We start from the raw sequence: 23985 nt of genomic DNA on the forward strand, positions 1-23985 counted from the left end.
AAGAGACGGAAATTTCTCAATGGGAAGAACCGGATTTTTTTTCTCGAAATTGACTTGTACATGAATAAAACGGGTTAAGTCTCGGCATTTACCATATTCTAATGAGGAAAAATTTTGACCCATTATGGTCTAAGCTCTCTTAAGCGACCACCTCTCAAAAACGACCACCTAGGTTTGACATTTTTGGTGGTCGCTTACGGGAGGTTCGACTGTATTTGGAAATTCATAGCTTTTTTTGGCTTAACCCGGTATTTTCCTCGTTATTTGTTGAAATAATTCTAAGTTCTATGCCAGAAACAATCCAGCTCAGCGGTTTCCCACTCAAAAAATGTATGTATCCAGCAATTTTCCAAAATGGCGGATGCTGGTAACATCGAAGTGGCTGAATCTTCTTCCTCCCACTTCTCACCACTCACCTCCCACTACTGCAAGAAAATTTTGAACATTTTGCAGTTTAGAAGACTTTTTGAGAATTCCCGGAAAGATATTTAGGTGATTTTACGTGATATTTGTGGAAAGGCTTAGCTCAGCCTCATAGTGAACTCAGCAGATGAATGAAGTCGTTGCGTGACAAATTAACTGGTTCCCAGTCGACTCTCTTCATTTATTGCACTGCAAAGACGCATGGGTAAATAACTGTTCAGATTATCCAGTTGAAAGAGGTTCAAGATGGCGCAGAAACCTGATAGCTCTTGGAACTTTAAATTAGGGTCGAAACCCAAGTCCGAGAAAAGGTACAATTTTGACCTTTGTCGTCTAGGAGGATTTACATCACAAAAAAGTGAGTTTACCGTTAACAGAACCCTTTGCTTGAAGTAAAACGTGTGTTTGCATGTCATTAACTCATTAAACTTACTCAATTAGCGTAATTGATAAATTGTATCACTAGCTTGTAATGTTCAATTTCATAAGCTTCAAGTTTGTTATCGTGGTGTAGCCGCGTATATTTATTGTTGACGTTATCCAGAATGAATTCTCATTTTCAATGCTCAATGTTTTATCGACAGTTCGCATTGCGTGACGCTCTTCTCCCGTAGTTCTCTGTTTTGGTCAAGTGATCCGCATGTGTGTGATTCTTGCTGGTTTCTGCCCTAAGCTTGCTTGCTTGCAGATTTATTTTTTAGCCCAATTCGCTGACTGGGTGTCGTAATATTCCAAAAGGTTTGCTCGCAAATTTCGACAGCCTGTCGAGAAGGTCGAATACATTGTACGGCAGGAAACACTCCCGGTTCACCGACACAGGTACACAGACGGGAAGCAATGTGACATTTCAGTCTGGGCACCTGCAGGGCTTGCAGGTAGAATAACTGAGATATATTTTTCTATTGCCCTGTCAATGTGACATTGCTCTAGAAACGGAATATAAAGCCACTTGAATCCAGTCCATTTGCTGGCAGTCATTCTTTAATCGGGCCGTGCATTCATGATTCAGCGATTTTCAACGATGTGAAAACGGTCTGAGCTCTGCCTTTCATGATCTTACATATCTTCCAGTGATACAGATACCTCTGTCATTGTGTAGATCGAGATTCTTCTCGAAATTGTTACAGTCAAACAAACGTTGCTTAAGTGAGGTTCTGGGAAGATCTGTTGACTTTCCTATTTGAGTTTATGATGCTAAATTGCAGTGGTATTTGTGAAAAAGTGATAGTAGTCAGTAAATCTGAACTAACTTCCAGAGTTCCAGGTGCTAACCTTTTGTAACATCTAAGGGTTAATGTTCTTTAATGCAACCAAGAATCGGCCAAAATCGCAACTCTTAGTTCATTGGTTTGAGGGACATTTACATGTTAGGTTTTGTCGCGTGCATTTGCATTTTCCAGACTTTTCATTTATAAATTAAAATCTTGGGAGGAATCACTTATAAGCGATTGAACTTCATTCTGGCTGGATTTCAGACACGATTTTTCTTTTCGTATCGTTGCCAGTACGATAAAATTGTTATTTATCATGAGAAATATTCATGCGGCAAACGATCTCGTGCTGCAACAAGGAAAAAATACTTCAAGAGCCAATATCATTGTTGAAAGACTGGCAGCTAAAAACAAAGGATTATTATTGTAAATGAGCAATGCAAATTTCAGTTGATTTCGTGAAGATTAATTTGCAATTTAAATAACACAATTTCGAACCAGCCTTTTCAGGAAAGGCTGGTTCACATATGCGACGGCAAGCGCAAACTTGATGCATCAGTGTGAACGCGGCTTGTGCGCGAGCTCAATGAAATAGCTTCACATTCTCTCTGGCCCTTGTGTTTGCCTTTCCCCGATAGTCCTCTCGTTCACACGTAAGTATGTTAGACTGCAGAACTGGCGGACTAGCGGGGCAGAGCGTGAAACGCGATACACGATCGTGACCAGTTCTGCAGGCTTTATATATGTTTGCTGAGCTTGTATCGTCCACCATCTTGAATACGAACTGTATGAATGCACCGGCATTTTATCCTGGGTTGCGTCTTGTGTCGCCAGGTGGAGCAACTTGTACAAATGTCTTCAAGGTCTTTCCAGTTATATTAGATTTGCAGGAGTATTGGAAAGCAAGTCACTCACGACACAAGAGTGAGTACATGTCTGGTCTCTGGCGCACCGGGCCAATCTTTGGTTGTTTATCACGCGGTTATGATTTTCTGCGCATGAGTAGTAACAGTGAATTAAGGGTTTGTGGGATGGAAAGGAAGCTTGCATCTTTTGGCGCTTTCCATTCAACCAAAAATTCCGAAAATTTCGAAAAAGTTTGAATTTCATATTTATATACCTGTATTTTACATATTTTGCCATTAAATTGTAATAAAGAAAATAAAGAAAGAGGACAAATGGTCCGGAAATTTACTCGGAAAGGTTCCAGAAAATCCGGAAATTGTTGAATTTCCGAAAAGCGAACCGTTCAACCAAAACTTCCGGGAGGAAAGTCAATTGGGACGGAAATTTCCGGTCAGAAATTTACGAAAATTTCTGTTTAACTCGCAAGGTTGTCACGTTCCCTAGGCTGGTAAAGGGATGTGTTGGTAAGGATTGGCGAAGCCAGAACAGCATTCCTTCTGCTGGATCTGCGTCTGAGTGTAAAGAACAACACGCAACCCTGATTATACGTGAAGACGAATAGTGCGTCTTGAGCGACGAACCAAGGGACTAATTTGGATCAGACAGTTGTGGGTATGCGTGTTAGTCAAAGACGGCCACAGTTTGCTTTTGCACCATTTAAACTGGGCACTTTAAGTCTTCCTCCTGTCCACACTTACTGGAGCGACTAGCTGAGTGCTTGGCCGGTGCATCTGCTTGTTTGTCTCGTGTGTTTGCTCTGGACAAATTATACATCTCTTGCGTAAAAAGGGCCACAGTGACTAGCGAGGATCTTTATAGAGGCAATTCTTTGTCGGTCATCTAAATGGTCTTAGTAAATAACAACTCAAATTAACCAGGAAATGATGGAAAACAACACGTGTGAAACTCCTTTGAACCTGTTAAGGAATATGGATGGTCAAAATTTGAGGTCGAAACTTTTGCAAATACTGATCACAACTTGAGTTCCGTTTGGTTGACACGGACATAAATTAGCTTGAGGGGGTGGGGTGGGTAGAACGATGCTTTGAGACAACCGTGCATAAACTGACAAAGGTCCATTAATCTGTCGGGAAGTTTCTAAAAACATAATCGTCGGTGATTGAACTTATAAACGTCCAGTTTGAAACCCAACTAGGATTTTTTAAATATTGCTGTATAAATTGGACAAAATTTGTATAAATTGGACAAATATACAGCTTAACGACACTGAAAGAGAAGCAGTGTTGAGAGGCGAGGTTAACTAATGGTGGGGTAGGGACGAAATGGGGAGGTACATTTTGTGTAAAGGGAGTGTATTGTTCTAGTTGCCCCATGGAAACCAGCTGGAGTTGATCTCTGGGGGCGACCTTACGAGGTTCTTTATAGCCGTAACGATAGAGAGAGAGCACAAAACAAGAACGAATCACAACAGAGGTATTAAAGTGTTGCAGATCAGGCAGATCCCTGGTTTGGTGAGTCAGCTGGGATTACAGATTGACAGGCTTAGTGTAACTTGTAATTGGGAAGGAAAAAATATTATTTCCAATCGCGGCGGTTTTACAAGACTTTCTTTGTTTAAACTGCGAAAGTCTTAGTCTTTGCCGCTCGTGAATGCGACTTGAATGCTCGAATTTGACTGAGCGTAATACCTTTATTCGCAATTTCGTGCGAACCTTAGAATTTTGCGATTTTGGCGAGAAAGTATTTCGCGAGGCGTTTTTTTCCGCGATTTCGATAGGGGAAAATGGAAAAAGGGCAGTAAATTTACCGAAAGCGTTGTCAGGCCTTGTCAACATCATTTTAATTTTCCAAAAAATCTGAACTTCAAATTTTGACGACTGCACGAAAGACACTGTAAGGGATTTGCTCAGTGATTCAGAGGAAGATGATAGTTAGATTCTCCGCTCGATTTATTCATGTGAAATCACAAGACAAGATGTTAAATGGAGCTTACCAGTGACTGAATAAAAAAGTTAATATTTATGTCGATACATAAACTGTATATGTTGTGGTCGATCATGTTTATCAAGTTTCTTGCGATTCACATTTCTTACCATGGTGTTTAATTTCATGTGTGTAAATAATTCTCGAGGCGTTTTATTACAATCGCAAAAATCGTGAAATTAAAGACGCGCGAAATTAAGTACGAATAAGGAACATTTCCCCCAGATGTCTGTCTCATTTTCTCTTTTTTGGTGTTCGGCTATTCTTTACGATTATTCTGTCCATGTCGAACTCCAAAAGAGAAATACCTTTTTCAAAATTTACAAGCAAACGGTGAGGATTTAATACGCAATGTTCATCTTTTTCCTAAATTTACAATCACAGATTAATATAGCGTGATTAAGGTTCATAGACTATCGAGCAAGTGACAAATGATTCGGTCCTGACAACGGGTCGACAATATTGGTTGCGTTTGTTTACCTTCGCCTGCTCCCAGCCTAATCCTCGTTTTGATTCCTTTTATTTGCTTTACAAAATGACTGATGCGAAATAAGTCTAATTTTTGAAAATCGTGTGAATCTTCTATGATTAGCTATATGTGTGGTGTTTGATTTTTATTTTTTACAATGTGTAAATAGACCAATTTCGATAGATTAAAATTAAGCCTAAAACAGTAGACCTGGGGAATAACTACAGAGTTTGTGGGGTTTATTCCCAGAGCCTCGTGCTGAGGGCTATTGTGTTAGGCTGAATTTTGACATATCGATATTGGTCTATTTTTTCCATTTCATGGAACTCGTTTTTTTCCCTCTGCTCAGCGTCACGTGGCCAAATGGAAAAGACCTTTGCGCATGCTATTTATGGCGCTGTATTTCGTAAACACGATAGGTGCTTGCAGGGATTTCCCGGGGCTGCAGCAAGGCTAGCTGTTACCAATCGGGCAGTGATCTTTACAATTTATTTCTCAGGTATAGACGACAATTCAGCGGTGATGACACAGAACACAAAAGAACAAACTTTATTCGTTGTTTTTGGTGCTTCGGTAAGTGACAGCTTTGACATTTACGCAGATTTTGTATGCATATATAACTTTCGCTTGGTTAGCTTGCAAAATATTACATTAGCTAATAGATCACCTCAGTTTATATCCAATTGCTGCCCGATTCACGCGTTGTTTTCACTCGTGGCTATATGCTTTCTAGCTAAATTAATAGGCTTACATCTTGGAGTAATATTGTACACATTGTACAAGATGAAGTGGGTTTCTTTTCGATCACGAGCACAGACAAGTCAGTTGATGTTGTCCTTCAAATCAGACATGGAATATTGCTATTAATACATCGGCAACCCTAAAATGTTTATTTGCAACTACATAGAAGTTGTCAGCTAGCTTTGAAGACGCGAGATTTTTCTAAATTTGCATAACCTTGTCCTAATTTAGTTTAGTTCTTTTTAATTAAACTGTGTTTAAATTACGTGAGAAATTTGCTATGGTACTGTATGACAGCACTTTCAATTATCGCTGGATAATATTTTGTTTAACATTTGCAATCCATCATTTTAGGGAGATCTTGCAAAGAAAAAGATTTATCCTACTTTATGGTAAGCATTATGTATAGAGTTTTATTTAGGTTATGTCTTTGAATAATGTGTCAAATTACTAATTGTAACAAATGTCACACAATCGTCTTGGGAAATTTGCATAAGAGCTTATTGAACAAGTGTTTTTTTTTAGATATTGTCTAATCATTTGTGCCATTGCTTTGTGTCTGTGAGTTGTCATTTTCAAAAATGCATCAATTTGTTTTCAGCTGGAAATAGTTGGAAATTATCAATTAGAAACAGACATCAAAGGTTTCATGAATGGTTCTGTTAACATAAGATATATGTAACAACTGTAGCTATTCCCATAGCTCTTAAGAGTTTTTGAGTTAGTGTCATGTCAACAAACTATGAGTTTTACATGTTTTAGGCTTTGTGAAGTTACTGCATATTTGAAATGTTTGTTCCAATACCATGTAATGTATTATGTGAATCCAAGGTGTACTTCAGCTTGATTTCATTGCATTCAATCTCATCAGGATCACGTGCATCCATTCTTGAAGATATCTTTCCATTGACTAGGTATTTATATAAAGATGAACTCATACCAAAAAACACCAAGATCATTGGCTATGCTCGCTCAGATTTGACAGTCGACAAACTAAGAGCCAAAGTTGAACCTTTCATGAAGGTAAGTGTCAATATTTACCATTATGTTAATATTTAGGACCAGTTCCAAACCAAATAACCTTTGGTGGAAAGAGTAGGGTTCTCTTTTTCTGGCACAACTAATTATAGATCAAAGGGGTGAACTTGCAAAGCTGGGGACTGTGTTCTCCTATGACACTGTAAAGGTTAGTTCTATGATTATGCACTAAATTACACTGTATTTATATGGAACTTTTAACCAAGCAGATCTGCAGTGGCAACCTAAGGTCAACTCTTTTTTTTTAAGCAAGGAAAACAGAAAGCCCATCCCACTATAGTTGTCACCACCCTACCCCCCCTCTTTTTACCCCTCTGCCTGGGAATGTTAGTCCTGGCACTCTTGCCTTATACTAAGACAATTTACATAATGTTTGTTACCTTATTTTTTAGCTGAAAGGTGATCAAAAGGCTCAAGTATCAGAATTTTTCAAGCTTTGCTATTATGTTAAAGGCCCTTACAATGAAGCATCAGGCTTTATAAAGCTGAACGCAGAACTTGAGAAACTAGGAGAAGGAAAGGATGTTGTTCACAGGCTGTTTTATCTTGCACTTCCTCCTTCTGTTTTCATGGATGCCTCTGAGAACATCAAACAGCACTGCATGGGCTCAAAGTATGTCATCACCTTTATTCATAAATTATTTGTTCAATATACAGAATGTCACGTCACTGATGTCTGTCAGTGATTCAGTCAGCAGTAATGAATAGGTTTGAATAGAAGTAATGTATACTACAATGGTGATTATGATTAGATGGATTGGATCATGTATACTAAAGTCATCTGCAGTTGAGTGTCGATCGATACCCTTGATCGACCCTCGATCAACACTTGATCGACACTTAATCAACCTTCAATCGACACTTAATCAACCTTCAATCGATTTTCAGAGACACACCTTCGAGTGTCAATCAATACATAGGAGTTGGTCAACACTCAGGCGACTATTGATGGACTGTTGATCAAGTGTCAATTGAGTGCTAATTGAGTGTTGATTTAGACCTCAATCAAGTGTCAGTCTAGTGTCAACTGAGTATCGATCGAGCTGTCGAGTGAGTCTGATGTTTATTTTGTGTAGCTATCTTCCCAGTAACATTTTTTGAAAGATCCTTGTGGATCTTTAGGTTCTTCTTGACAATCCCATAGGATGCCCTTGCCAAAATTTAACCTCAAAGGTCTTGGAGCATCTTGCACATATTTTTGATGTACCTTGAATATTTGAAGTATGATTCTCAAGAACCTTCCAATAATCCTAAGGATATTGCAAGATCCTGTTAGGAATTTTTGCAAGATCCTGGTATATATTGAGATCCTCTGTCAAATCCTTGAGAACCTTGATTCCGGTATAGGCCTTTACTTGAATATTTGCTAAGTTAATGTTGTAAGGTTCTCATTGTAGCACATATCTTTGATGATCTTACAAATATTGTTAAGGATCTCTGGATGGTTTTCAAGGGTCATCAAAGATCTTTTAAGATCCTGCAAAGTTCCGCTTAATTACCAAGGAAAAAAACTTGAGGCATGTTTTACTGCTGACCAAAAACCTTGAATATGGCTAAAAATATTCTGCGGTGCATTGTATTTCAACTACTTACCTGGTGGTTAGTGGGAATTAACCTAGTAGTTAGTGTGCCAGACCCTGTCTGGATGAAGCAGTCTGGGTTCAAGCCCTGGCTGGGGTCACCCTGTAAAGGAATGGCATCCTATCCAAGGGGGAGTGAAGATTTTCCCAGCTAGTTGTTTAATGATAAGGAAACCTGGATATGCTGACTAGCAGTATGCACCACTCGGACCCAACATAGACTTACCTTTAAATGTAGTCACTAGCCAGATGTGTGAAAAGTGTAACCTACAATGTCTTGATTAATGTTTTGTATAGGGGATGGAACAGAATGGTTATAGAAAAGCCATTTGGAAAGGACTCAGACAGCTCTGCTGAATTGTCCAATCATCTGGCATCACTGTTTCCAGAGGATTCCATGTATCGTATAGATCATTACCTTGGCAAGGAAATGGTGCAGAATCTTATGGTTCTACGGTGAGAGCATATTGTTTAAAATTGCTTAAAATTGGTTTAGGCCTTTTATTATTCAGATCATTTAAAGGTGCAATTTCAGTTGCAATATTTATTGTGATGTGCCTTACCATAGCCAGTCAACAAAATCTTTTTTAACATGCATATTTTAGCCAATCAGAGTGCAAATGTGTTGGATGTATCAACCTCTTGTCATGCAAAGACTACAACTAATAGCGTTTGAGTACCAAGCACTTGAAGCTAAAATTAGGCATTTTGACAGACTACACTGTTGCTGTGGTAATCTGTTAAATGAAAAGGATGACCACGACTTGTTTACTAATGACTGGGCAATTTTTACTTAATTTTTGAATAACTAATTCTCAATAACTAACATGCCTCAGTTAAACATTTTCCCCTATTTTGGATATAGTAAAAACCTGCAGATAATAACCTAGTGATTTAAGAACCTACAGGCTGAAGTTTGGCATTAAAAATTGTAATGTTGTTGTGGTTAGGGAACGTGTCAACCAATTAAATGAGATTTTTAATTTGCTGCTCAATAGGTTTGGTAACAGAATCTTTGGTCCAGTGTGGTGTCGGGAGAGCATCAAAAGTGTTATAATAACATTCAAAGAACCAATTGGAACTTATGGCAGGGGAGGATACTTTGATGAGTATGGAATCATCAGGTATGGTGTGGTTGGCTTAATTGTTTGTGTGTTGGACCACTGTAGATCAAGTGATCCTGGTTTGAGCCCAGGCTGGGATTAGTGAGTTGTGTTGTGTTGGGTCATAAAGGCCAGCATAGACTTTATGTACAGCTCTCTGAGTAGAATCACCTATTACAGGGCAGTAAACTACGTCACGTAAAAATGTCTCTGTGACAATGTGCAGTTCCAGAAAATATCCATACTCCCCCAACAGAAGGGATTGGAATTTCCTGGAGGATGGGGGGTTCAGTAAGATCAAAAAATTGAAAGAAATGTATGAAGCTTAATTGGAATTTCCAGAGGGGGTGGTGAGGTCTTAGAGAAAATCCTTTTGTAGGGGAGGTATGGATATTTTCTGGGAGTGCACAATACACCTCAAAATTGTGAAACATTTTATGAGTACTATATACCTAAAATTATCTTATACACTTAATTCACGTCTACATGCCAAATACCCAGATTTCAGGAAGAATTAGGTACACTTTTTTATCTGAATTGTGACCAAAAGGTACCATACACCTGAATTAAACAACTCCAGATACGGTATAGATCATTTTCACTATCATGCAATAAAAAAATAAATCGAAAACCATCCAGTGGAAAAAGCTATGAAATTATGATGTCATAGAAGATAACTAAATAAGCCACTTCTCCAAGTTTTAGGCCTGTGCGTTTCCCCAAACTTCAGATATTCGTCGAAATGTTTCGCTGATATTTACAGAGCCCAGTATGAAAACACCATGTTGGTGTACCTCCATGGTACACCAATATGGCAGCCGGAAAATAGTGTAAACATCTGGAACTTACTTTGGCTATCTAGGCAACTGATTATCAGTACTGATCAAACAAGCATTTACATAAGCACTTTTCCTAATGCTTTAACTTCTAAAAAGGCTCAAAATCATGGGATAAGTATATATTTTTCAACAAACTCGATCATAGCCTTGTGTCACGCACCTCCATAACCCTGAAATTCAAAATGCTCTGGATTCCAAACGAAGCACGCTATTGAGCTGTAAAATTGTAAACAGATATAAATATACTGCCTCTTGTGCCTGATGAGGACAAAAATTTGGGTGGCTCTTTTGTTTTGGATTTTAGAAAGTGATGACGTCACGTGAAAACGATCTATATCTGGTCAATAGCTGTGGAGCAAATGTTTATTCACCAGTCCACCAGTCCACCAGTTTGAATCTACAAACGAGTTGCTTTTTAGCCATGACTAAGCCCTTTATTCTGGAAAGGAACTCAGATTTTCTGATCTTAAGGAATAGATATATGTAACCTAAATGTGACTGTTGATGTGCATTGTATCTCTATTTTAGGGATGTTATGCAGAACCATCTATTACAGGTGCTTTGTCTGGTTGCCATGGAAAAACCTGCTAGTAAACAAGCTGAAGATCTGCGAAATGAGAAGGTTAATTCTTAGTGGATTTTATTCAGTGAATTAGGAAAGTAAAGAGTAAACTTGGGAATTAAAACTACTGTACTACTGACAGTAACTGCATTATTGTCTTCTTTATTTACAAGGTGAAAGTACTCAAGTGCATGAACCCAATTGAATTGAAGAATACAGTGCTGGGTCAGTATATTGGAAATCCTGATGCAGAAGGGGAAGGAAAGTTTGGTTACCTCGACGATCCCACTGTGCCGAAGGGTTCCATCACACCAACATTTGCTACATCTGTGATGTACATACGCAATGAAAAGTGGGATGGTAAGTTCAGTTCGAATGAAGGTAGCAGCAGTGCAGTACTGTTATAAGCATTTACAAATTAGGATATTTGCACTTACTGTTGGTGTGTTTCCTTACTGTACATGTAACTCATGTTGCAATGTCATGAATACAGTGTGCAGATAGGTTACTACGATTATCAGTTCAGCAGTGGCGGATCTAGGGGAGCAGCCCAGGGGGCCTGGGCCCACCCTTATTTTGGGTAAAAAAAGAAGAAATAACAGAAGGAAGGAAAGCTGGCAGGGCAAGCAAAACAAAACCGCCCCCCCTCCCCTTAGCTCAAGTTCTGGATACGCCACTGTTCAGTAAGGCGCGATGGAATTTTGGTGGCGAAGTTTTGACCTTAACATTATGGTGTTGTCACAGGCAACTTACCTCATTTCCATTGATAACTATGTCAACAGCCATACGTCGCCTGTCCCGTTGCAAACAATTTTGTGTGCTTTGCTGTTAATGACATTAAAGGCCAAGTTGCCACTGGAAATTGAGCCAGTTGCGTGTGATGACAACATGATTTACACGTTAAAACCTGATGACCAAACTTTCGTTGCACCTCTACTGATAATCGTAGTATTGGTGTGAAACAAGACAATTGTAGTGTTCGTGGATGCTCCCATAACTTTTCATGGATGTGAAGATCTTGGATGCCTGGTGACACCATTATTGCACTTTCAGAGAATGAAGTGTCAGTGTGGGAAGTTTAATTTTTTCCACCTTTGTTAATTACATGCACCTGTAAGTATCCTTCGATCCTGCTGACAGGTTAATTCTTCCCGAGGAAGTGATGTTGATCGCAAAGGTTAACTCAGGATCATTTGCTTGGAGCTCAATGCAAAATTCTTGCATTTCTCTAGCTGCTGATATCCCTTTTACACTAATATCAGATGCAGTTCCTGTTGCCTTACATTTAATTGACAAAAACATAAGCACCGTGGCTCAGACCCCTATTGTCTGCTAATTTCTGGCATAAGCAAGACAATTACCTAACTTCCCAGAAAATCCAAACATTTAATCCAAACATCCACTACTTGGGATTAATATTGTAACCAAGCTGACTAGAAGTTAAATTAGTCAGACTTAATAATTTCTTTTTGTGTCTGCAGGTGTGCCATTTATCCTCAAGTGTGGCAAAGGTATTTTTATCAATGAGGCACCTTTACAGCGTCCATAATATAAACTAGAAATTTTGTGGGTTGCATTTGGAATTAACTATACATTTAACTTTGCAAAGATGTTAACAAAAATGTTTGATTGCTTACTATCTGGTTTTGCTGCAACATAAGTTGTCAACATTTTTCAGTTATCTTTTAACATTTGAGTTTAAATTAAATTGCACTAGAGCATCTGCCTACGAGTTTGGGAACATTTAGCGTGCTATGTGCAAATGTACAAATTCAGTAAATTGTTCTTTTTATTTTGTAGCTCTGAATGAACGAAAGGCTGAGGTACGCATTCAGTTTACTGATGCACCTGGAGATATCTTTGAAGGAAAGTGCAAACGAAATGAGTTGGTTGTTAGGCTTCAACCAAAAGAGGTATTGCTGAAACACAAGTACTTAAAAAATAAATATTAAATTTACCAAGTTAATTGAAATATTTTTATTATCCTATGGCACCTGTAGATGTGTTTAAAGTTTGACACTGTAAGTGTGTAAGTGTATAATTTTAAGTTAAATGATAATCAATGATATATTTAAAATGCTGTCTCTGTTTTTCACAGTTGCGTTTGCTACAAAATTGATGTGCACTTGGTTGTAGTGGACTGGACATCATTATTTATATGAATTATTATTAATAAAAAGACTTGACTAAGAGCTTGTTATTTGTTCATTTTTGCAGGCGGTGTATGTAAAGATGATGATCAAGGAAGCTGGAATGTCTTTTGAGCCCCATGAATCAGAGTTGGATTTGACATATGAGGAAAGATTCACTGTATGCATTTTTAATTACTAACTGTATGCATCTATAGTATACATAAAACAAAGTCCTGTTGGAAGGGAACAGCTCCACAAAACAGCAATTTTTTTGCCTTGAAAAACCGTTTTCCTATGAGCTTTCCTGATTTGTTTCATCTTGACCAGTACCTGAAAGTTTTTTCTGCTACGATATTGGGTGCCTTAAAACTAAGACCTACAAAACTAAGACCTTTTTTACTACCAGTAGGTCTGGTTTTTGACACCCCTACAGTATTCGATGAAATATGAAGAAAGCCTTAAAGTCTTGTTCGAATGATTTATCAGAATCCTTAACAGCAAGTGACATAAAAGGGATTAGCAACTTGCCATCCATATACTTTTCTGTTCAATGTGCTCTCTATTAGCCAACCAAAAGCTGTATGTGCTTGCCTCTGTCCCCTAAGCCACTCAAATTACTTGTTAATACTTTTAGTTTATGTGTTGATTGTGTTCCCGTGCAATCATTTCTAGGTCATATTGCTCTTACGCTTCCAGCCAATCACTATAAATCTCTGTGATGTATGTTCATCGGTTTTCTATAATTGTACTATAGTTATGTTTCATGTCAGGAGGTTTAACTATGTATATGCATAACATATTTTAAAATGTTTTGCAGTAAAAAGCGACAAAAATACAAAACAAAACAAAAAACATATTTTATTATCAGCATGTCAAGATGCCTGATGCATATGAACGGCTCATCCTTGATGTCTTTTCTGGAAACCAGGCTCACTTTGTCAGAAGGTATATATGTAGATCTTGTATATTTAAAAAAGTTAAAGACTGTTAGTTAAATGGGAGAAATCAGAGGACAGCATGATCGTTCCAAGTGTTATTCACAAGTTATTGTCACCTTATTGGTTGTTATCACATGCTATTAACTTCAAAAAACTTGCAGTTGTATTAAGAAATGGAATATAACGAAATGTCCTATATTTGAACTGTGGTAAAAAGATATGCTACATGAAAGATCATTACAGGTTTACTTGAAAGCAGGTTAATTAGGTAGTTACAAAAAAAGAAAAAGCCTAAACAAAGTCCGTGCTGGAGCCGGTATTTCAACCCATGACCTCTGTAATACTGGTGCAGTGGTCAATCAAACTGAGCTGGTAAATTTGTGAGTTCATAAATATACCCATGTAAGCAAGTAATTATGTGATAAAAATAAGTAGTTTGGCAGTGATTTGACATCCGTAAATAATTTTGAGACCCCCACAAGCAAAATGTCAAAGTGCTTGATTCACCAGGAAAAGAACTGTATGAAAACCTGTAGGGAGAATTGCCATTTTTGAACTCAACTTGACAACGTAATTAAGAACTTTAAAGTCAAAGAAATGCCGTGGCAAACCCAAAATTTTGATCTTTGAAATGCTGTTGATTAGTAACAAAAGACCAAAACCGAACACATAAGTGGATTCCATTCGCATGAAACTTTTTACCTGAATGTTTTCATGTAACGTTTGCTAATTTATTTTCTCATATCGTAAGTACCATAAAATATGCCTTGCTGTTATTTTTAATTCATTCATTGGACAATGATGACATGAAGTTGTCGAAACATCGTGTTACTTTACTTACGTTAATTTTCTTACTTATATGTTTTTTGAAATCGTTTTTTATTGAAATGGAATTAGATAATTATTTTAATTTACTGAACAAATTGTAAATGAATGTATTTGTTTTTCAGTGATGAGCTAGCTGAGGCCTGGAGGATTTTCACTCCTATTCTGCATCAGATTGAAAAAGAAAAAATCAAACCAATTCCATATAAATTTGGAAGGTAAACTTATTGTTTTAATATAAAAGTTCTGTGTTCAATTTCTTTTTTCAGTCACGAGTGCATTGAAAAGAGAAAAAAAAATAACTTAGGGCTAATAGAGCAGTTTTCAATTGAGCGTTGTAGAAATAAAACGAAACTTATCACTCTGGTCAATCACCAAGGACTCAAGCAATACAGTGAAACAATCAAAACTAAAAGTAATTATGTCTAGCGGACTACAAGCGTGAGAAAACATGTGCAAGCGAGTCATTAATAGTTTTGGTTTTACTTCTGATTGAATGAAAAAGTGGTGCAAGTTTTTTAAGAGAGTTGTGAAGCGTAGTAATGTAAAACCATGCCTACACTCAAATGAAACGCTCTTAAGTAGACATTTTAAGGATGTTATTTAATCGTCAGTGGTTACAATGGGCTGTCAGTCTTGTGAAAACAGACAGGCTTGATAAGTTTTCCTTAAAATATGAAACTGACAAGAAGTGACTTTGACCTGTCCATTGTCTTAACAGCCGTGGTCCCGAAGAATCTGATACACTTATCAAGGAGAGTGGATTTGTTTACAGTGATACTTACAAGTGGCAAGAGAAAGCAAAGAAGTAGATCAGCTACATGGCAACCAAGGTAATGCTTCATTCTTCCAAGTTTATTCAGCTGAATAAGCTGAATTATTTTGATTTTTTTTATCATGGATGATTTATTACATCAACTATATATGAGCAATGTTTACTGGGAAATTCTGGAATTCACCCTGCAGTCCACAGTTAACGATTTAATTTGTAAGAACCATGGTAGTGAAATACCCAACTGACATTCACAGTCTCTAGTACTTAGAGAATAGTTTTGAAAAATTAGTAAATTTAAATTTGCATGCTATAGTAAATACAAGTAGTTTCTATTTGTATTAAGGAATCATGTCTAAATGAAACAATAATTTAACTGAAATATTTTTTATTCGTAAATTCCTAAAACTAGTTTTTAGATTGGCTCTTTTTAACACAAATTGCTTTCAGTTTAGACTTGCTTACTAATTACTTGAAGAAGCTAGTCATAAAAGGGGATAAGTGACAATTTTGGTTGCTTTTCTTTTTTCTTGCTCCAAATTGGCTGAAGTTTTGCATGTGGTCTTCAATGTAATAGAAAAATGTGGTTCTGTATTTTTGTCGCTGGTTTTTGCTTTGTTTTCGAGTTAAAACGTAGGCAAAAAACTTGGCTTTTCCTAGCCATGTCTTTAGGAGTTTGTTTGTTGAACAGCAAACAGGCAGACTGTTTATAGTGTATGAAGTCAAAACCAAATCCCACAGCATATAGAGCGGAAATCTGGGAACGGATTGTTTACACTGGTTATTGTGACGTGAACACAACACGTGAATCGATCGAGCGTCAAACGAAATGCCATCAAACAAAAAAGAGATGTGCCGCATTAGAGCTCTGTCAACTAATATTTTAAGCATTGTTTTAAAGTACCTTGTGTGCCTACCTGGTGGTTGAGAGGCATCATAAAGCCTCGATAAACCCGTAAGTCATCAGCACGTTTTAAAGAATCAAAATGTGTTCTGAAACTTCGAAGGCAGCTGATATACTGTAATCGTGTTATCGGCGTTCGAAGTCAGATCGAGCCAGGTAGCAAAGTCCAAGAGCAGTTCTTGCCCAAGAAAAATACCCTCTGGTGAGTTGTGGCCCATTTGCCAAGCGTTGCTAGCGTCAAAGTTTGGAAAGCGAGAACTGGTTTTAGAGTGATAAAATTTGTCTTGTATCGACCGCCATGTTTTCCCGCGCACGAGGTGTAAAGACCCTTCCCGGCATGCATTGCGATTACGTTCTGCGGACGTTTCTCGAACTGGTAACTAGATTTAAACATAATAATGGCCAGCAAGTGGCGATCGATTGTAACAGATCTGTGATCCAGTTTGCGTTGATTTTATTTCAAATCGGCATGATTTGTAGTGTTTTGAGCTTCTGGGATCAGGGGACATGCAGATGTATGGAGACCCGTACGTTGCGCAGAAGGGTTAATCTGTTAATCTGTCAGCCCTATTTATAGAGCGTTTTCACGTGGAGTCATCAAATTCTTAAATCCAAAACTAAACAGCCGCCAAAGTTGTTATCCTCATCAGGCATAAGAGGTACCAGCGCATTTTGAACTTGGAAGTTATGGCGGTGCGTGACATCAAGCTACGATCGCGTTTGTCGAAAACTATGTTTTATCTCGTGATTTTTTAGCCATTGAAGACGTTGTCGTATTTGAAAAAGTGTTTATTGAAATGTTTATTTGTTTCATTTTATTTTTATTTACACCTTTTTTTGACCTGAAATCAGCATTTTTGAGCTTATACGTTGCGTGAAATTACCATTTTCAGGAGCCCATCATGGGCTCCTACCATTTTGCTGTTTTCTAAGTGAAACCAACATCCTTGCCGTCACGCGTTAACGCGAAATCAACATTTTAACCTATTTAGACCTGAAATCAACATCATCGAGCTTATGCGCTGCGTAAAATTGACATTTTGCTAGTTTGTAAGTGAAACCAACATCCTTGCCGTCACGCGTCAACGTGAAATCAACATTTAAACCTTTTTTGGCCTAAAAGCAACATTTTTGAGCTTATACGTTGCGTGGAATTGACATTTTGCTGGTTTCTAAGAGAAATCAACCTCCTTGCCGTCACGCGTTAACGCGAAATCAACATTTTAACCTATTTAGACCTGAAATCAACATCATTGAGCTTATGCGTTGCGTGAAATTGACATTTTGCTGGTTTCTAAGTGAAACCAACATCCTTGCCGTCACGCGTTAACATGAAATCAACATTTAAACCTTTTTTGACCTAAAATCAACATTTTTGAGCTTATACGTTGCGTGAAATTGACATTTTGCTGCTTTCTAAGTGAGATCAAAGTCCCTGTGGTCGCGGCGGGCCGATCCTTTGTTATGATAAACCGAGGCGAGACTTCGACTTATAACAAAGGCTTGGCTTGGTTATTATAACAAAGGATCGGCTCTGTTTATCATAACAAAGGCCCGGCTTCGTTTATTTGCAGCCTCGGCGGGAAAAGGGCGTTAGGTATTTTAATCAAAAGTGAACTTTGTCGAAAACGCTCCAAATTTCGCATAGAGTTTTGTTTAGGTATGTTTAGCAACGTCCCGTAGTTTTTGCGCTAAACCTTGCTTCGTTTTCAGGATATTGCGTATGCAAAAAACCACTCGGTTTTCCTAGCGGCGTCTTTATAAAGCGAAGCAAAAACCAGCGGCAAAAATACAGGAACACGTTTTTCTATTACATTGAAGACCACATGCAAAAATTCAGCTAATTTGGAGCAAGAAAAAAGAAAAGCAACCAAAATCGTCACTTATCCCCTTTTATGACTAGCTTCTTCACTTCTGTCAATTGTATTTTATTTTGTTTAAAATATAAACATACAAAATTACAAGCTTGTTAAAAAAAAAGCAAGAAAATAAGACTAGCTTTAATTTTGACCTCCTTAAATGCGTTGTGTTCAGTGCTAGCCCATCCAGTTGATTTCAACTAGTACAGGAAATGGTTGGAGACATTTGAAAATAATTATGAGAAAAAAGGCCTAGCTCATGGGAGAATTGAGAAAAAAATGTTTCTAAATAAAACTTAAACAAAGTTGATGACTTTTTTAAATTAATAATGGTAGGCAAGTTAACTTTCTTGGTTTGCCACTATAATGGTCATACTCCACCCCCCCCCCCCCCCCTCACTCACAAACCCCCAGTCTTTTTTTGCTAGCTATAATTAATACACCCTTTACTAATAATGTCTCATTATTTTCAGTGAATGAAGCTTGATTGCAAGACTCTTCTACCAAATGTTCAAGTTACTTTACATGCACAGCATTCTTTTTCTGGACAAGAACATAATAATTATCATTATAAAAATGTTGTAAAGATTTCATTTATTGGCAGTCTATAATGCAAAAGCTTTGGGTGATTTTACTTTTATATTTTGCCTGAAAATTTGAGGCTCCTTTAGTTTAAACAGCCACCTTACAGAAACAAGTGTCAGGTGTTTGTCATTTTGCAAGAAAGATACTCGGGTGTGTAAATTTTTCTACACTTAAAATTTAATTTTTTATTGGTGATTGTTATACAGTTGAACCTTGCTATCTCGCATTTTATTATCTTGAAGTCAAATCATTTTCTCTTGGATATACTTTTTCAGTCACTCACTATGTGCTGTCTTGAACCCCTGACATCTCAAACTATTTTTTTGTCCCCCATAAGAGTTAAAGTTGGCGGGTTTCAACTGTGTGTAGCATTGCTACAGTGTACTGTTGTATTATCTTCTGCTGTGTTCTTGGATAACATGATTGCTGATGGAGAAGCAATGTTTGTGAAGGTAAATCCAGTTGTGATCAATACTGAATTTCTCCATACAATGCTATTACATTTCTAATAACAAAAGCACCAGCTAGTGGCATTTTCTTGATGTACCATGAATTATGGGGTAAACCCAGCCGAAAAACAAGGACACTTTTTTCATACTTTTTAATCAGGCTGTGTATGGTAACAATGTTGATTGTTGATCAGTAGTTTTATTTTTTTTATTCCATTTGCAAAACGAAACTTATCACAATACTCAAAATGTCGATGAAATGAAGGTATCATTGAATCAGTATCAGTTATGACATTCTCTTCAATGTGAATTGTTGTCCAGTTATCATTTTCCCCGAAAAATACTATCATTTCACTAGGATCAACCACTATTCACTGGTTCATTCATAGACTAGATAACACACAGGAAAATAATGTACATGCAGAACCCCAAGTCAGAAAAGTGACTTGTGCTGCTGTGTATTGTAGCATATGGACATAAAATGGTACAAATGTTTGGTTAGAATTAGGTATGATATTTAACAATAGAATGTTTAACAATAGGTTTTTTTTGCCAATGTAGGGACAGGAAGTAAAATTAGTTTTATTACCATCCTAATACATAGAGAAAGTTCTGCTTAAAGCAGTGTACTATATACTTTAAGTATTATTCTTAGGGCTTGTTAATTATTTTTAGGGCTAATTATTTTTCTAGTAATATTAATTTTAGTAGTATATTGAAAAGATAACCAAAATTAACCTGTGATTAGGCTTGAGGAAACCCCACAATTCTTTCTTTGCCTTTGTCCTCTTTCCCCACACCCTCCCCTCCCCTAATCTTAGTTTGCTCCAGGAAAGAAGAGCATAATATTGGCAGTGTATCAAGCTATAATATCGACAGATATCTTCAAGATACCGCTGTGGATAGTTACAGCCTGATCACAGGTTTAAATGAAAGCTAGTTACTAAAGTAGAAGTTAATTTGAATACGCTATTGATTTTCACACATTTCTTAATTCTGTCTGAAGAACCCTTTACAAGGGAGAAACTCACAATGTAATAAAAATGACGTTGTAGTATTATTTCACTGTGTTGTGTTAATTTATTTACATGTAACATTGTATGTTGAGCATCCACAAATTTAACATGATGTAATATCATTATAGGTGAAATATTTGTTTACAAACTTTTTTTATATACAAAATTAATGCCCAACAAGTTTAACAAAAGAAGTTTGTTTCATCGGCCAAATTTTTTTTGATTGGTGCATATTAAATAACAAAAGCTGGCATCACAGATATTCTTTCTTTGAGATATCCTCAAATACCATCAGATAAAAATTTGATGTAGTGCACGGAACACTAATTTTTTGGAGAGGAAGCATTTACCGGTATTTCTTTTTTGGACCTATACATCTGAATGTAGAAAAATACTACTTGAGAATGCAACAAAAGGAGCTCTGATAGTTAATACTCAATATTATGTTCAGATGAGCAAGCGGACTTCATAATTCATTTTTTCTTATCGGTCTAAAATAATTCTTTGTCATTGTCTTAAATGCCAGCTTTGCTTTGGGGTATTTATTGGAAAGGGAGTCTTGTAATAGGAATAAGAGCACTAGTCTTACAAAAACTAATGAGACGATCTCAGATAGTGCAGAGTGCAATTTACCGCTCTGATACAGTAGTCATATAGGTCCTCACCCATGCCATTCTCTCCCTCAGTAGTCAACTAGGCCTTTTCCCCTTGCAGGATAGGGGCGGAGAAAAACTTGATAAGAGGTAATATTGGCATTGTGTATGTTTCATGTTTGTATTTTCTTTCAAGGCCCAAAAATAACTTACAATTACTGTTTGGCAAGATGGCTTTGAATTTTATTGCCATGTTTTACCCTGAGTTTAGGTCATTTTAAATTCAGTAAGACACAGAAGCAAATATGACAATTTCACTTTTCATGCCAATGATACTGTCTTTTGTTTTCCTCACCAAGCTATGCAACATCATACCCTTGTTTCCTCGAAAATATAAGAAAGATGTGTATTTTTTACTTACTGCTAGAGATAAATGGAATAATGCTAAATACCTGATGAAATATCGAAGAGGAATGATTTTGTTTTATTCAAAACACAAATTTTCATTACCGGTAATCTAATTATAACATAGTCATGTCCAGTCACGGAATAGTTCGATCTCATTCACGTCAAACATGTAACTAATGTAGGAAAGTTTTGGCTGAATATGAAGTTTTTGCTCCCTTCATAGAAGAGGAAATAAACAAGCCGCTAAGGAAAAGCATTCTTTATTTGAACCTTAGCAAACACAATAATTATAAAAGAACAGACAAAATTTCTTGAATCGAGCTAGGGGTGATTCCAGAAGATACACAGTTACAGTAGTGTTATTTGCACTAAAAAAGGTAGAATGACGTTACCTGAAATACAGCTGCTATCCCTGGTCAAAATAGTCCAGTTCTGGCCCTCTCTCTGTCAAGCAACGCTACGGTAGCGTTGCGGGACAGAGAGAGGGCCAGAACTGGACTAGTGGTCGACACTGAAGGCTAACTTATCTGCGCACGCATTTCGAGCAAACTGCTTTATTTGTTCTTAAGAGAATAGCACCACAAGGATAGCAAGAGATTTGCAAAAACATGTATATAGCTTTGTCATGTTTTCAAGAAACCAACGTAAGTATGACATGTTTTGTGTCATGCACTCGAGTACCTACCCCACCTAGCCCCCCCTTCCACCAAGGCTAATTGATTAATTGAAATTAATTAATTAAACAAACATTAAAGTTAAACACATTATGGCGTTAGCGGCTTAGTGGACAACGGCCCCCTAAACCATCCCAATAGTGCACTCTGCACTAGAAAATTGGTGTTCAATGGGAAATGCTTATTAGAAAGGGTGCACTTTCTGGAAGGAGGGCACTAAATCAAATCTTTATGGTACTCTCCACATTCTTGCTTGAGAGTTTTCCTGAGAGAAGTACTTGAATTTAAGCTTATTATTCTGTTCTACTAATGAAAAAATGGCAGTTTTCCAAAGTTTGTTGTATCAAAGAGCATTTAACTTGGTGACCAGGTGGATCATTCTGACAGCATTGGGTCAAACACAAGAGAGTACATACACTGCAAGTGAGCACAGTTATTTGTAGGGCCTGACCACTGATTTGCTACACCACAGGTAAAGATCATGAGTCTTCCAGAGGAGGTCCAAATGCTTCAATTGTCTCAGTTACTAAAGCTAAATGATCAAGGATGCCATTTGCACAAACTCTGAGTGTCTTGGCTTCAGAGGACAGTATTGTTCTGTAAAGTTAAAAAGAGTTGTTTCTGTTTATCTCATGTTTGTAGCCAATACTTTCAATAATGGATAGTCACATGTTTGTATGCATCAGAGAAATGATTTCTTTGCTAAAAAATTATGCAGGTTTATTGCAGTGCAACTACTTCAACCCGGCCATAATTGAGAACAAAGGATGGCAACATTTTTGTAAACAAACCAATAACATTGAAGAATACAAATAATATATATCCAACAAAGTTTGAAACCTTAAAAAAGTTTCACCATGTTGGGGGCTTGTCAAGAAACTTTATCATTTTTTGATTGGTCAGTTTCCAACCCTATATTGTGAGCAGTTTTTTTAACATGTCAGGCTGGCTGTCACAAAATGAGTTTTCAAGCTAAATTTTTATAGTAAATGTAAATAATTACGATAACTCCCCACCAAGGATGGGATCTGTAGAGTTCTATACACTACAGTCATAGAGGTGTCTAGTATAGTAATTCAAGTGAAACAGACCTTCATCTTGGTTTGATTTTTTTTTTTGTAGAACTATTGTCTGGATGCTTCAATGTCACTTATTTCTTTACAATACGGTTCCCGATTCATTGTTCTATTTTTCAGTTTTTTCACCAGTAGTGGTCCCACTATAAAATCCTAGTTTTTCATGGGCTCATATACACTCCACTATTGATCGAGGAGGCAGTTAACTTTCCCCCATGAAAAGAAGTAAACGTGCTGACATATATGGGTGCGTTCCTTTGGGGTGACCTGGATCAGGACCAGTGATCCAAGATCTGTCTGGATCATGGTGCATCAAAAGAACCGATGAATCCATTCTGGTCATGGATTCATCAGTTTCTTTGACGCACCACGATCCAGACAGATCTTGGATCACTGATCGTGATCACCCCAAAGAAACGAAGCTATAGTTTGCCTCCCTTCTTCCATAGAGATATCTCGAATTCTCTTTACCCCTCGGACAAATTCAACTCCCGCCTCGAGCAAACCCCTGTCCCCTTACCCAATTGGATAAAATGGAATGGGCCTACACAGAAATCTTACCTACTTGAAATGACAAACGTGGTCTGGTTCAGAGAGAAATCAAGTGAAACTTTAATAATACTCACACATGTAGTACATTTCCTTTCACAGTGAGCATTTTCTTTGCTCCTCCACGTTTCGGTTCTTGGTCAACAGAAAGAGAGTTGCAGGCAATTTGTGCTTCAGATTCCGTCGTAAAGGGCACAGAAATTTCCCTAGAACGTAGGGAAGCAACTATTTGAACACAAAATAAAATAGATAGATAGAATCAAACAATATTTAGCCACCAAAATATGGATAAATAAGCTCAGAGACAAACGTACAGTTTCAAGTCCGTTTTGTCTGCCATCTTGAAAACAGCGGTATTCAGCGGAATTACAAATAATGAGTACTGTGTG

General features: G+C 37.4%; 2 protein-coding genes across 4 annotated transcripts; one reads left to right on the forward strand and one right to left on the reverse strand.

Annotated features, from left to right (window-relative positions):
- Positions 1-627: 627 nt before the first annotated feature.
- On the forward strand, positions 628-20345 carry LOC145503094 (glucose-6-phosphate 1-dehydrogenase-like). Of its 3 annotated transcripts, none has more exons than XM_081482537.1 (16): positions 628-781; positions 5453-5526; positions 6049-6086; positions 6609-6717; positions 7125-7345; positions 8610-8768; positions 9311-9436; positions 10783-10876; positions 10990-11176; positions 12298-12327; positions 12617-12729; positions 13034-13126; positions 13817-13893; positions 14837-14929; positions 15433-15544; positions 18720-20345. In XM_081482537.1, exons 1-15 carry the CDS (start codon positions 670-672, stop codon positions 15521-15523), a joined length of 1617 nt encoding a protein of 538 aa, XP_081338663.1. In that variant the 5' UTR covers positions 628-669; the 3' UTR covers positions 15524-15544; positions 18720-20345. The 3 variants fall into 3 exon arrangements, with proteins under 3 accessions (XP_081338663.1, XP_081338662.1, XP_081338664.1); XM_081482538.1 differs by lacking the exon at positions 628-781 and adding an exon at positions 804-4012; XM_081482536.1 differs by lacking the exon at positions 628-781 and having other exon boundaries at positions 803-5526.
- A 1197-nt stretch (positions 20346-21542) lies between these two features.
- LOC145503143 (EKC/KEOPS complex subunit Lage3-like) lies at positions 21543-23943 on the reverse strand. Its single transcript, XM_081482612.1, has 3 exons — positions 23911-23943; positions 23674-23802; positions 21543-22568 (listed from the first exon to the last, which is right to left on the reverse strand). Exons 1-3 carry the CDS (start codon positions 23934-23936, stop codon positions 22451-22453), a joined length of 273 nt encoding a protein of 90 aa, XP_081338738.1. The 5' UTR covers positions 23937-23943; the 3' UTR covers positions 21543-22450.
- Positions 23944-23985: the final 42 nt, after the last annotated feature.

The sequence above is a fragment of the Orbicella franksi genome, chromosome 11 (genome assembly GCF_964199315.1).
Source record: "Orbicella franksi chromosome 11, jaOrbFran1.1, whole genome shotgun sequence".
NCBI lineage: Eukaryota > Metazoa > Cnidaria > Anthozoa > Scleractinia > Merulinidae > Orbicella > Orbicella franksi.